The 16,100-nt window shown below is 35.8% G+C and overlaps 1 protein-coding gene across 1 annotated transcript; it reads left to right on the forward strand.

Annotated features, from left to right (window-relative positions):
- The first annotated feature begins 6,195 nt into the window (after positions 1-6,195).
- On the forward strand, positions 6,196-15,877 carry LOC145979315 (tRNA-uridine aminocarboxypropyltransferase 1). The gene is made up of 5 exons (XM_083112156.1): positions 6,196-6,887; positions 8,479-8,622; positions 9,852-9,913; positions 13,718-13,872; positions 15,580-15,877. Exons 1-5 carry the CDS (start codon positions 6,657-6,659, stop codon positions 15,855-15,857), a joined length of 870 nt encoding a protein of 289 aa, XP_082968282.1. The 5' UTR covers positions 6,196-6,656; the 3' UTR covers positions 15,858-15,877.
- Positions 15,878-16,100: the final 223 nt, after the last annotated feature.

Raw genomic sequence — 16,100 nt, forward strand, 5'->3', positions numbered from 1 at the left:
CGTTTTACGAGTCACATAACTTCATATTTTTTTAAAAAAAGTATGGGTCATCATTTCTTATAATAGTTGACGAAAAATTGCAGATTTAAATTTGCATCTTAACAAAAAAAGTTCAAGGTGGCTTTACGATCAGAACAGCTATAGTGACTATGGATTTTTGAGCAAATACTCAATGAGGGCACGAACAAAGAAATGGACAGTCACATTGATTCGTCACACTTCATCGATTTTGCTGCTTCTTGGATCGAAAATCGCAAGGCTGCTCACATGGACGTCCGCAGGATTTTTTCCAGGGAGGGGCAAGGAAGGTATTTTTTTCCAGGGGGCAAACAAGGCACATTTTCCCCAATAATAGTATTGTTCCCTCAAAATACATTGCTTAAATTTGAATTTATCATATTCATACAATAATTAATACATATTGTTGTTTCTGAAATAAAATTGTATGTCAAAAATATATAATTTTTGGTTGACTTTCATTTTCCAGGGGGGCCATCCCCTTGCCCCCCCCCCCCTTCCGGATGGCCATGGTTGCTCATGATAATGTGTGGTCTAAGAAGGACATCCTATATTACTTTAACTTAAATTTGTGCATTACAGAAAAAAATATTTCTAAAGAAAATTACAGCAATAAAGTGCAGGAGGACGAAGATAGTGAAAATGATTCTCTTCACCGGAAATAGGCCTCGAACACCAATACAATTGTCATCTCCGCAAGCCAGGCAATTATCAGACAAAGAACAAAAGTTTAGATCCAAATATCACAATCCTGGACGTAAAGGTCGAACTTTTGTGCAGTGTAGTACATGAAAAGTGTTTTTTTCTGCTTGTCATAAGAGAGTAACTGCACTTATCATGCTAAGGCCAATTTCTTTTTTTTTTAATATACAAGTTCAGAAGCATTGTACGAATATTGAAATATTGTCTGGTTAAATTTTAGGCGTGCATATTTTGTCCAAATAAATGTAAAATCTAAGCGGTGGTAATTACAAAATATAAGGTACCTGAACCCTATATGGCCTAGTACCCAATATGCCCTAATGCTGTTTCCAAGTAGCTACAACGTTAATTCAACATATGACGTTAGTATGTCATTTACAATGCCCGAATGGTGTGATTGAATGAACCAATTGGCTGTACCTATAGTGCTGGACTTCGTGATTATGTTCTATGTGAATGCATATGGAAGTATTATTTTGCTTACTAAATATAGCTATATCTTCCAAGTGTATTTACATCTCTAGTCATATTATGGTAACTAATCATTTGTACTATACAGCAATGTACTTAATTTAGACTTTAATCTAAAGTCCTGTTTATTACGAAGGTAGAAAGAACACTATGTAAGGTAGACTCAATATGGCCTACATACAGTGGCGGCGATTAGGGGGAGCAGTTGTCCCCCACTTTTCGTCACTTTTGCCCCCGCACTATGGTAAATGTTATTTACAAAAGAAAATATACTGTGTTTGCCCCCCAGTTTTGCTACATTGCCACCCCCCCCCCTTCCCGGTTTTGGAACCCAATCACCGCCACTTCCTAGGAATACGCGTAGATATCTTAAAGTGCAAATGTGACATTTGTTACTTTTATGTTCACGTAGTGTGTCTGGGATTGGGTTCCAAAACTGAGGGGGGGGGCAAAGTGCCAAAACCGGGGGGGGGGGCAACTGCTATCCCTCGCCTCCTAATCGCTACCACTGTGTGGGAGTCACTAACAGGGACGGCGCTACAGTGCGGCTAGAGGGGCTTATCCCCTCCCAAGACTGAGCTCAGTCCCCCTTGTAGCCCCCAGATTTATATAGTACGGTAGACGCATTTCGACCGAAAATAAGAAAAACTGGAAGTTTTCTAACATAATATTTCCTTTATAAAATTTCCATTGGGGCAAGGTCATTATAATGTTTAAGTGCATCTCTTACTTTATTAAAATCACGAGGTTAGTTTATTACGATCTGTTCTAAAATCGTTAGTTGGGGGGTTGTTTTTTTGGTTGTTGGAGGTTCAAGTGGTGTCGAGGAATATATGCATACGCAGCTAAACGTGTACAATCCTCTCTAAATCGTATCACTGTTTTTAGGAATAGGTCTCACAGGTATGAAAAATGAATTTTTATAAGTAGGAGGACGTTCAACATCTAAATATGTTAGTTCCTTATTCCAGTACCGAGTGTTGATGATGTTCTCTCATCCGTTTCATCGTTATGTCTGTCCACATATCTGCAAATATCCGAGAGCGAGAGAGAAATTCTTAAATGTTAAGAATTAGAAAGATCAAAATTGGGCCTCCCGTCCCCGTGGTCCAGTGGTAAGCGTAAGACTACTGCTTTGAACCATGGGGTCCCAGGTACGATCCCAAGTGAGGCATATTTGTTAAGTGACTCGGATTCTACTATAAGCTCTTGGTTTAGTCCCGATCAGCATCTGTGCATATAGTGGACTTAATACAAATCCGACCAACTAAACACTTCAATGCGGTACAACAAAACAGCACTGTTGGACAATTTTATTGCTCATAGGGCTAGAACTACATGTTAATTATAATTTGTGAGGTTAGAAAATAATTTCTGCAGTGCCGTCATAGTAGCCAATTTCGATTCCATACAGGAATCTTTCTTGGAAGCACATGTAAAACTATTTATATAATATTGATCAGCCTTTATGCATAATATATTCTTAAATAAAATTATAATCTTCAGCAGTTATTTTCACTAATCATGTCAAAATGACCGGTGCGAGAATTTCAACAGTAGGCTATATTTTGTTTTTGTCAATGTATTTGTCTAGGGGAGGGGAATTTGTATTGAAAATATATTTGTTCTTTGAATGTGGCACGTCTATTCTTCAGAAATATTATTGCAAGTGAACGATATTTCTCTCATCTTCCCCATTTCTAGCCTTCTGCAAGACCTGAAAGTAGTTTCTGATTCTGCAGAAAACTGCTTTTATCCTAGTTCATTCTCTCATGGAAAAGCACATGAATTTCGAATAGATCATACTGCTTATAAGGGCCTTATTAAAGAAGTCAAGACATATGCAGATGGAAATAATATTTCAAGCACCGTAGTAAATTAACGAAACTGAAAGATCTATTTTCCAGTCCTTGATTGCCTAATTTCTGAACTAAAGGAAAGGCTTACTTGAAGTCATGGGCGCCGACTTGTCAAAATTATTGGGGGGGGGGGGGGCTCTGATCACTAAAATAAATTAATGAATGACTCACTCCCTCCCGTTTTAAGTTTTGCCTTCAGTGTTCGGAATCTCATTAAAGCTAGGGGTATGCGGGATCCCGAGCAGTAGAGAAATACCGATTGCTCATTTCAAAATGTCGTCATTTCTCGAAGTTTTCTTCATTGTCAATTTCTGGAACTTATGATAAATTGTTAGTTTTTAATCTAGAAATCACTTAAAGTGAAAATGACGTGTGGAATTCGAGATTTTCAGAGCTTGGGAAATTTCGAACATTTCCCGTCCCGAAAATTTCCCGACTTAGTCAGGAAATTGAAAAATTTTCCCATCCCGATCCCGTCCCGCACACCCCTAATTAAAGCCCATAAATTCCTCAAAAATATCATTTTTTATTCACAGTTCGAATGCAGAATGTCAATTGTTCACGGATGGATGTCTCACAAGTTTCGTCAAACATAATAGCAAAATATTCCCGACTTTTAATATCTGCTACCACGGAGCGCAAAACAGATCTCCCTAATATATCAATGATCTCGTTCTGAATGTCATGTGAGAGCCATTTGTAGCCCGAACGTCCCATCCACTACTCTAGTTCATGCACATCGTCTTTTGAAAATCTTTTTAGTAAAAATTTTAACAATACTCATAATTACATACTTAGTATATAGTAATAAGTCATGTGTTTTGCTGTCTCTGGTCATAACCTCCTCAAAATTGATGGTGTAGAAAATTTTAAATGTGTATTTAAAGTTAAGTTCATGTGGTACAATCAGTGATGTGCCGTAGACTATACGTTTACGTCTACATGCGTTGTCTACACGTAATCTACGCGTAGATTACATTGGGTTGTAGTTTACATAGACTACGTAGACAATATAAAGTGCATTAAAATTAATTTTCAAGGGTTTCATGAAAAGAAAGTGACATTTTCAACTATATTGCTTCCTAACGAAATGAAAAGAATCCTATTTACAAAAAAATTCTCTTCTCTTCTATCATCAACTATGGAAGAAGATAAATAGTATGCAAAAAACAACAACAGATGGCAGTCGTGAGGCAAGAGTGGTCTTTTCCCCATAACACACTAGAATATTTCCTATATTAGGTTTCTTCCTAGGTAAGAAATTGTTCGAATTTGGAAGAAAGAGTATGAAAAGTTCTCTTCATACTCATCAGCAACTGATGCGCAGTATAATTTTATTTTAATTCCACGGCGCCCTTTGCTAAGTTATCACCTTTCGCCATGTTGTTTAAATAGATTACGTAATGTACGTGTATAAAATAGTCTACGTGTAGAATGTAGACTATCGTTGTTTACGCGTAGACGCACATCACTGGGTACAATTCAGAGTAAACTTTACAAGAGAAGCAAAATAATACATTAGAACCTCTTAAGCAAAATTATTTTGGCGGCTCTGCCTCCACATCATTAACATTAACAAGTCCCATGGAGTCGGCGCCTATGCTTGAAGCAGTGCTGTGCTAATTGCAATTAGCTAACTGCAGTTAAAACTGACGCCAAAAATTAATTATTCTGCTCATTGGGAAAAAGCTTGCAAAGGCTGCATATAACTTTGCAGCTGCTCTTTATGAGCAGACGTTCTTACTGTGGTTATATAGTGTGGTAAAATTATACCGTATTAAAATATTATGTAAATACATTTTAGCCTCTATCAGTTAGGCCCCCCTACAATTTGACTCCGGAATCTGTAGCCCCACAATTATTTCAGGCTGCGCCGTCACTGGTCACTAAGGATGATGAAGGACCTTTCATTTGCCCACACTGTGATCATGGGCGTCCGGAAGGGGGCAAGGGGAGCCGTGGCCCCACCTGGAATATGAATGTCAACCAAAAATTATATATTTCACAAATACAATTTCGTTTTAGCCACAATAATATGTGTTAATTATTGCATGAACACCATAAATTCAAATTTAAGCAACACTCTTTTGGAAGAAAATGTGACTTGTTTGCCCCCCCCCCTGGAAAAAAATACCTTCCTTGCCCCTCCCTGGAAAAAATCCTGCGGACGTCCATGACTGTGACATGTAATCCATGGTCTTCTGGTGACAAATTATGACATGTCACTTCCTTGTTTATTGGTTTGTAAAAGATCTTATATTTTTATGTAATCTCATTATGTCATTATGTAAATAAAATGCAAGTGTATCGATATACATATCTACCTATAAAAATAACATTATGGTACTTCCTTTACAATTTCTGTTGCATTTTTTGATGGGAGAGTCGAGAGAATAATATATATTAAAGGCCATATGTACCCAATATGGCCTAAATGCTAATTTTTAACAAAATTGTCACTGCACCTATGTTTTTTGTTTTTTTTGGAAGTGGCTCCAATTTTCAGTAAATGTTCAGAAATGTTCTCTCTTTTGAATCTTGCATGTGTTTTACCTTTCTGACATCGTACACCATTAAAAACAATCACAGGAATTGTTTGGAGGGCAAAATTACATAACAGATAATGCTTTGTGGTGTGAGTGCACAACGCTGGAGCAACCTTGCGTTTTGACGTCACACCAGCAAGCTTTCATTGTGTGCTAAATGCCCAAGTTGTTAGGTTAGGCTTGTTGAGTTTAGTTATCATAGCATAAACAATACATTTTCTGTGTATTTATGCTAAGGGAACCAGCCTTCCTCATATGACGTCGGAATACGATGTTGGTCTACAGTAGTGCAATAAAGAAGACCCTTGATGTGAGTGGGGGGAGGCAAGTTGGCAACATTGAAAGTCAAATATTTTCCTCTGGTCTTGCGATTAATCCTTCATTGTAGCAAAGATCCGGAGACTAGGAAGATAAAATGATTGTGAAAATTACGCTGTAATTCCAAAACTTTATGAAATACGTTGTTGGTTTATTATAAAATATAGTGGTAAAGTAATTAGGTATTTGCAGTTTTAAAGTAAACAGAACAATATTTTACTTTGTTCTCTTTTTTACTACGCCTAGGGTAGGGACAAGTAATGCGATAAGTTGCAAGTTTCTCCTCGTAGCAGGAAAACAAACGTTTCTCTTCGCAGGAAAACTTACGTTAACTGTTTTTCCTGAATGGCAATACATATTATTTAACTAATTTTGGATAATATAAAATGTAAATTTTCTTAAGTACCTTAAGTTGCGGATTGTGTTACACTCTATAATTACTATTTGCAAAACACCATTTCCTGAACAGGTGTTGTTAACGATTGAGTTATTGTGCCGAAAGAATATCCGTGTAAAGATGTTTTGCTGATGTAGGGTGCTGACTGACATTCCTTCCTTCCCTTCAATGCTGGCAGTGATCAAGAAAATTTCGAACAAACATGTTCTGTACATTATAGCATTTATGAGGCATGTTTTGTAAACAATAGCAAGTCTAATGTTGAAGTACACAATTGTTCACGGATAAACTTGTTTTCAAATAACAAAAAAGCCACCAAGGTTTGTGTCACTCACAGAAAAAACAATGGAGAAGGATTGTAGTAGTAAATCTGCAGAAAGTGGTGAAAGAAACGAAGGACTGGTCAATAAAAATGATGATCAACCGTTTAAAAACTTTAAAATTAATGATTCTAGTTTCTTAGATACTATTGATCAACGCAGTGTTTGTACAAAGTGTCAAAAGTCGAGAAAATATTTTTGTTATACGTGTTACCTTCCAGTTAAAGATCTTGAAGGTAGAATACCAAAATTGAAGGTAGGTGTAACATTTTGTACACATTAGAGAAATACTTGTAGTGTAGTTTCTGTGGCCCAAGTTCCTTTTGTTTTATTGCGATTTCATCATGCTAAGAATGCAGTTTTTACATGGTTCGATTTCGATGTACGTCTGTTAACACATACTGCGGAGTTTTAGCGATTACTTAAGGTTTGGTTCAATATATGCTTTCGTGCTTAGGTTAGGTTTCCTTAGCATTAAAATAAAGTCCCTAAATGCATTTTACTAAGGTTCCGATTTACTTCTACATTCATTCCCACGCTTCTACGATATTTACTGTCTCTTCTACGATATTTACTGTCTCTTGTCGACGGAAAATATCTTGTCCATGAGAAGTGCGTAATGTTCAAGTGTTTTCTTTTCAGCATAAGTAACTTTCTTTCGAGTCCAAACAGTGCTCATTACTTTAAGGAAGGTTGAAATTTCGTGTGACAATGATTTCCAAAATTCTACTATAATTAGTCTTTGTGCTAGGAGAAATAATAAAACAATTGGAACCGTTACCGGCAGAGTATTTGATTCTCGGGGACCAGGAGATAATGTTGTTGAGGAGTGATCATGATAGCAACATGATCTGCCTAAGACGAACTTAATTGACTTGTCCTTTCTCAAAATAAGTCTTTAAGCTTTCCTGGCGATGAATGATGAATAAATTCTCTCAGGTTATCGACCAGGTCAAATCTGAATGATTTCCAAGCTTTGAGAGCTCATTATATTGGGTGCAATGAAATTATGAGGAATGTACACCTTCCCCTCTTGTCAACAAGTAATAAACGACGGAATTTATTAATAATGTTAAATTAATTATTCGACAGCAAAAGCAAATTGAAAATAAAATTATAAACACTGTTATGGTTTTCTTGATAATTTGTTTCTCATAATATATATGTAACAATACAAGATTATTCCGTAATAATATAAATTGTAAATGATATGTATTTAGCAATACATACTTATAAACAATTTCTATTTATGCAAAAATAATAATAAAATTCACATGTGAACTGCGATTCTCTGGAAAATGTATACCAATGAAGGGTTAAAGAACCAGACAAGCACCTTATGAATTATTTCTCAAATTTCCGTCAGTCACCCGTTGGCTCCCTCAGTGTCAGGATATAGAAGATGGAGTTGCATTAAAGAAACTTTCTACATGTTTAAAAGATAGATAAAAATGTTTTAAGTAAAGGTGAAGAAAGGGATGGAAATGTTGTCCATGCATGACTCCCCACTCCAACTCTCTTTACCCTGCTCCTGAGGAAACCAACAGGTGGTTGGTTACAATTTGAGAAATATAATTCATAAGGTACAGTCATGGACACTTCTTTTGTTTTTCCATGAGATCACTGCAACATAGAAGTGTCCGTGACTGTACATGTCTGATTCTTTCATTTTGATGCGATCATGTTATTGACATGAGGTATGGAATATTTTCCATGTAACTCACAAAAGTGCCCAACATTTGGAATTTGGGCTGGGTTTATTTTTATCTGGTGTTGTGAGTTCCTGTACATTTTGATAGGTGAGTGAAATATACCTAGATATTAAATCATAATCGCTTGCATTTCAGCTGCCTGTTAAGATAGATGTGATAAAGCATTCACGGGAAATAGACGGCAAAAGCACTGCAACGCATGCTGCTGTACTGGCTCCTGATGATGTGTCAATATACACTTACCCATGCATACCTGATTACGACTCAAAAAAGGAAGTGGTAGGTTATTTTTCTTCTTTTTTTTTCTTTTTTGTATAAATGTGTACTTGTGGTAAAATTTCAGTATCCGCAAAACGTATTTCTTCAATTTTACAGGAGAAATTACTTACCGAACTGACTTTCCGTACACTTTTGAAAGGTCATGGAAGTGTTTTTTCCCATCGCTTAATTTATAGGCCTATCGCCCGTAAATCATGTATTTTTGAAGATTAATGTCTCTCTGATGCACGAAAGCTGTTGCCTCTATGTCCTTCTACTACGTGAACCAAATGGTGAGTGCGTTCGATGATGTCAGTGTTTCCAACCACACCATTTTTTTTTTGTAAGAACATGACAATTTTAACTATGTTTGCCTAACCTAACTGAACCTAACCTAACCTTGCCGTGCATGGTTTGTGGGGCTCTTTATGAATGGTTTGTGGGGCTACGTGCATGGTTCGTGGCGTTTTTGAACCCAGAAAAAATACAAAATCAGTAACACGAAAGTGAAGAAGGTTGGAAACACTGCACACCCAGTGATCATGGACAACACTAGTCAAGATTTGCCCACCATATTGTGTGTAATGCAACAGGAAAACGAACGAACAATAATTACTCGATATGTTGAAAATTGAAGTTATTGTCGTGAAAAAAAAAACAAAATGCCACCTTCGAGAATCATTAGCAATGCAGAATACGTAAGTACTTATGTGAAAAAGAAGAAAAACGAATTTCAGACGTTTGGCGGTTACTGAAATTTTAATGTACTTGCTTTACTTCCAATAATTATATTCTTTCGTATTTCTAAAAATAAAAATACAAAATTATTTACGTAAAATGAGTATCTATTTTGTTTTGGGAACCACTGTTCCCTTCTTCAGGTCCTAAATCTCGGCTGTCTGAAAATTGCCATAACCTCGTCAGGAAAAGGGATTGGTACAATATGGTAAAGGTAAAATATTTGGAAAACGCTAAAAACCTGTGCTAAACCCATGCTCACTGCTATTTGTTAAAATAATCACTATAAAACCTTCCACTGAAAAACTGGTGCAAGTTAAAACTTTTAATAAAGGAAAGATGCTCTCCTACCACTTGGAAGGTTTAATAGTGTCTTATGTTTTGTTGTATGCAAACCTACATTATGTATAATATGCAAGAGAATTATGGCCCAAATGTCACAAGTGTTGATAGTAATGCACCATGAAAGTGTTTCCTTTCAAATAAGAAGTACAATATTCTCATTCTTACAGGTTGTCCTAGTATTCCCCGGAAAGTCAGCAAAGAGCGTGAAAGATTTTGTTTCAGATGTAGAGTAAGTTTACTTTTATTTTCTAAATATTTGTATTTTATTGGTACTTTTTGCATTATGAATGTCCAAATGATTTTACAGTTATACCAAATGCTTGTCAGAACCATCCTGAGTTTACTGAGGAAGAACACACCATTAAAAAAGAAACAGGTAACATAGATTTAAACATGCAAGAATCTTCATTCATTTCAAAAGAAAATTGGAAGAAAAGATGGCAATACTATAGTATAACCTCCACAGACCCGCGACTCCTGTGCACCGTACTCCCGTGAGGAGGGGAAGGGGAGAGTGGGCCATGCTTCCTTATGGCCCGAGCTGGACGGAGACTTTCCGTCCAAGATATTTTTCCCTGTGGTCGCTCTATAATTCTCCGATGGTGCAGTGGTAGCGTCGTCGCCTTGTAATCAAGGGGTTCTGGGTTCGATTCCCGGTGGAGGCGCATAGTGGTTCGGATTCCACTTTAAACTGTAGGTCCAGTCCCGATTAGCCTTAGTGTGCATTAAGTGGACTTAAAACACCAAATCAATCCAATCCAATCCAATTCATCATGTCCTTCACCATGGCCGTGTGGTCTAAGGTGCTATGCTTTGGGCTCAAACTACAGGATGGCATGGTTCGAGTCCACCTCAGTTTTGTCTCTGGGTTCTCGGCCTGTGAGGCAATTGGGGGGCTACAAGTGAGTAGCGTAACCCAGTCTGGGAAATCTATAACAGCCGAGGGTTCGACGTGCTGACCACATGTTGCCCCATTACCGGTTGAAGATCTCCACACCTCTAGGTAGGATTGCGAGAGGGAGACTGGCAGTCTGGAGATATACCAAGGCCCCATGTGTTATTATATTATTAATTCATCATACAATTCTTTTTCTCACAAGTGGAACAAGTCACCACCTCTGACATTTACTCCAACCAGGTCAAGAAACTTTGTACAAAAGAAAGAGCTTTTGAATCACCTCATGACGTGGTTATAGATTAAAGCATGACAAGTTTCTCAGTTAATAACTTTGAACTTTTATAAGAGAGAACGTCCACGTGGCAACAATTAGCATGTCTTCAAAACTACACATGATATTTCAGTTGTCTTTTTGGGTTCATTTGTATACATATGAAGATATGACATTCTTGATTTACACAATGATATATCCATTAATATTATTAACAAGTGCAAATTGAAAAACTTTGTTTTCCCTCTGAGTATTATGGGATAGATCTTATACTCTTCAACCAGCGTTTTTTGCTGATATATTTCACTTTTAATAATGGCAACACAATAACAGTTCAACAACAATTAAGGATCCAGGGGAAAATGCCCTATTTTCAAAATTTTCTCGAAAAAATATGACTTTTGAAAATGTTGCATAATTTCCTATTTTTTTTTAAAAAATAAAATAATTGGCAGATGGTTATTACATGTCCCCAAAGAGTGGTCTTTTGTCGTATTTCCCTTCAAATTTGGCCTGTTGTGGTGGCCACAGAGTTGTGCTGAATACTATTTTTTAAATAAAATAAATTCCATTTTCTCTTTCCTTTAACTTTCATTATTGGGAGGTACAATTTCACCTTCGCTAAAAGCCTGGTTATTCACCAAAAAAAAGTTAATCGCTCTACGATAATTAGTTCTTGACCTACTATATTTTTTGTACATTGTAACAAGTTTGAAAATGCTTGAAAAGTTCCTGTCCATAGAGGTAATCCACACATACGAGGTCGAGGCTCCAGTCCGCTAGAGATTAATGCAGTTGTTAAGATTGAACAGTGTGTCGACAATTCAACAATTTTGTTGCATAACTCCAGGCTTTTTTCTCCTATTGTTATAATCAGGGGTAGGCAAAACTAAAATAATTCAGGAGACAGCTTTTTCTTTTTTCTCTTTCTTCTTTCAAATATGGGACAAGAAAGCCAGGATCTTAAAAAATTTAATTTATTCTTCTTGTATGTATGTATTGCTTGCATTGTGGAATTATTTCTCTTGGAGTTTACGGTTCTTAGAAGCACATAAATGCAATTTTTGCTGTTACGTTTCGGAGAAAACACACTCCACTCCCTTCATCAGACATTTATTTCTAGTTTCAATAATATTAGTTATAACAGTGGAAAGCATTTAACAAAAGCATAAAGGAACAGTTATACAATGAATCTTGTGAACATTACAATTCAACTGTGAAACAAGCAATTTATTATTATTTTTAAAATGAAGTCAAATTTTAATTATTTATTCCAAATATCATCAGATAATTCATAGTCTCCAAAAACCTAACAGCAAAAATTGTGTTTGTGTGTTTGTAAGAACTGTAAACTGCAAGTGAAATAATTTAATTTATTAATCAATGCAAATCTGGATTAATAGTAATTAATTCTTGCACCTCAGTGGCCTTCCTCAAGAAGACTCAACTGGTAACAGCATGAACCACTATGCCATACATTCTTAATTGAAAGCCGACTACCATATTGCTGCAGATTTTAAAATTTGGATAGCAACAGTGCTCTGTGTAGTGTAACACATGAGCAGAAAACAGAAATATTTAAAAACACACACTATACTCGTAACTTTTTTTTAAAAAGAAGGTAATTCAAATTTCCGTAAGCAAACTCAAAATACTTTTTTGAAAAAAATTCTAACAGAGTTTAAGAATTCAGTTGCCAGGTGAATATTTTCAGACACGCTGTGTTTTTCTACCACTGGGGTTTATAATTTCCCAAATGATGAGGTATATTGGCAACATTGGTTGGTCAGAGGACAGTACTAACATCTGGCTTTGTCTGAAATGTAGTACCACAAAGGAGTTCAAATTTATTGTACAAAAAGACTAACTTACCTACATAGCTTAATATTTTGTGTGATGAATTTCAAATCCATCCTTTCATGTGGGCCTTCATTCTGTAACATAGCCAGATGTTGGTCCTGCCCTCTGACATGACCAACATTGCCCATACACCTCAAAATTTCGAAAAACCATACATTATGAATTATGACTTCGAGGCATGCATATTTCATTTTTGACGAAAACACGAAATGTCAAAAAACACATTGGAATGTTAATTTTTCATGTTTCTGAAAGGTGTGCGGTGTATTTTCCTACCCTGTTTTGTCACGAAATGAACTGCAAAATGCGTAATTGACTCTAAATACGAAATGTAGATTTTATTTACTGACGCAACACTTTCTAGTCACAATTATCCTGTGAGTTATGCAATTTACGGAAAATTGATGAACTCTGCTGTAAATATTTGAGAAGCAAAAATGGACCTTTTGTACAGGAATAAACTTAATAAACTACATAAATGTGCTATTAGAAGGGATATGTTTATTTTGTGTAATAAGTGCAGTTCTTAAATCAAATTTGGGATTATATTCAGATTTTTAAAATCAAAATGTTATTTATTTACCACTTTATCAAATCAGTAAATATCAACAAAGACTTTATACACATCAAAAATTATTGCGACTCCATAGCTAGTTTATTCAAGTTTTTTTTTATTTACTTTGTACAAAAACTGACTGTTTTTATATCTTAGTAAGTTTTCCCCCATACCGAACATTCATGTAAAGAATCATTTTGTTTTTTAATGTTGAAAAAATACCCAGTACAAGGTTCATGTCTCCATCGTTTTTGTACAAAATACACGTATGTTCAACGTATCTGTTGCACTACTTTTCAGACACCCTATTGAAAAATAGCGTCTAGAATTGTGTAAAATTTGGAGAAGTAATATGCTAATTATCAGATGAATTTGTTATTAATACTTGTATGAAAAAAGGCAGGTAAGAGGTATATATTGTTTTTCAACTCCAATTATATTGTTTTAGGTCATCCTCATCAAGTACAAGTGACGAAAGTTATGAACCGAAAGCGAAAAGGCTTCACCTTGAACCTACCAAAAACTTTCCGATCGACAGAGCCATCTTCATTGACAGTACGTGGAATCAAAGTCGAGGCATTTACAAAGATGAGCGCCTTCATGGTTAGTGTTAGAACAGTTTGTTAGCACACTATTTCGATTGTAAATAATAAGAGTTGTTACGATGATTTTTTTTTTAAACACAATAGTCAGCGCAAGAGCTCAGTAAAGTACCTTGTGTGACTGTTGTGTCAACCTGTGCCAACTATTTGCACCACAGAAACTATCAAGAATGTAGTGTGGTACACCTAGTATTTGGAAAATTTAAAATTGGGGAGGGGAATTACAGTAATATTTTTATTCATATACATCAATTATATGATGCTAAACATTCAAGTGTTGGGAAACAACACATGCACACTCAGTTTACTAAAATGTAGATTGGTAATGGTTCAAATTGTGGAATTCATACAGGTTGCACAGGAGGATAAAAAAAGATGTTGAGAATATTGGAAAAGGAAGGAGAAAGTGTGAAGTTCAGATAATCTACTTGATTAATTTGGAAGATGCAGCAAATATTAATATGCAAGCAATTATGAAGTAAAAAGTATGTCAGCCCAATTTCCAATTCTTTAATTCTGAATTAATCATGATACACAGGCATTTTATAAATGATTTGATTTATATTTATGTATGTTAACACATACTTCAGTGTGTTAGTGATTACTTACTGCATCTTGTCTCGAGAACGATATTACCCTTCCATACACTCCTATATGATTTTTGTTTGCACACAGCCATTTGCTTACTTGCTGCTATCTACTTCATGTGCGTGGGGTGCATAGCAGTGTTACGTCCATAAATACTTTCATTGTTAGGTTAGCCAGGTCAGGTTTAGGGATGTTAGCATTACTAAAACATCACTAAGTGCTTTAGTTGTTAGGTAGGTTAGGTGTAAGGCTCTTAGCATTAAAATAACTTTAAAAAAAATGCTTCCGACACCTGATTACATAATAACTGGTCTCACGCACAAAACTCTCTTCGAGCCTCGTATGAAAATCCACTAAATCTCCAGGTTTGAGATGACCGGAAACCAAGAATGGGTGCTTGCTGCAAAGCAAAGGCTAATTTTCAAATTGTAATAAACAGTAAATAATACTTAATGAAGCTTTTAAATGTGCTAAGTAGATTCTCCAATCTTTGAACTTACTCCCACAATTGTTTCCTGCACTTCTTAAAACTCCCATAAAACTTGTGAAAATCATTAAAACATTCGGAACCGTTACCAGTGTGTCTTCCAAGTAACTCTGCTCATGTCACCATTGTCTGAATTGTTCTTTAGAATGTATTATATGCACACAGGGGATGAAGGAAAGTGTGGTAACAACCCAAGTTTAATTAAAATGTATAAATAGCAATATAAAAAGCACAGGAAGGTGCTAAGGGCACCAAATCTCACCCACCTAACGCCTAACCTACTTGCATAGGCATATATAGATGTGGAATGGAAAATCATTCTGAAGGGGAAAAAAACAGTAAGTATTTGGAAAACCTGTTTGGTATATGCTTATGAACATGTATAGAATTCTGCTTATCATGATAATATCAGTTACACAATTAGAACTTGGACCAATAGATCAAGTGAATTAACGAAGTCTAATCAGATTCAATTTTAAGATATTGCATTGCCGCAAATCATTTTGCTTCATGTTCTTTTTTTTTAAAAAAAAAATAGTAAAAGTATGGAGAAAGTAGTTCAAGTCAAAATTTGATTAACTCAGCAAAGTTGTATAAAATTTCCTCCCTGATGTTCCATTCCTTTTTTTGCAGCCCTCCCATGCATTATTTTGGAGAAAAGGATTTCACAGTTCTGGCGCCACCAAACAGGAAGCCCCCGCTGGTATTTGGCCACAGTTGAAGCCATCCACCAGTTTCTTGTAGAACTGAACGAATGCCAAGGGAGCAGCCACAGTGGAGAATATGACAACCTTTTGTTCTTTTTTCACTTTATGTTCAACAAAATTCATCAGTTGTATGATCCTAACACACTCAAAGCTTATAAAAGGCCTTGTGATAAAATTGACAAGAAGTGTAACTGGAGAGTGTAAGTGTGATTGTTTTTTTTTTTTTTTTTTTGTTTTTTTTTTTTTGCAATAAAGATTGTAAGTTACAGTGACAAACCTGCATTAATGTTTGTTTAAAACTTGACCCCCACAACACTTTCCCAGTAGAATATTTACACTAATTTTTTATGATACATGAATTTTTAAACAATGATAAGTTTTAATCTAATAAGGTCTAAATTTTTGGCACTTACCTTTCAATATTATGGCTGAAGCTTCTTTAGGAAT

Source organism: Lepisma saccharinum, chromosome 26 (assembly GCF_977018435.1).
Source record: "Lepisma saccharinum chromosome 26, izLepSacc3.1, whole genome shotgun sequence".
Taxonomy (NCBI): Eukaryota; Metazoa; Arthropoda; class Insecta; order Zygentoma; family Lepismatidae; genus Lepisma; species Lepisma saccharinum.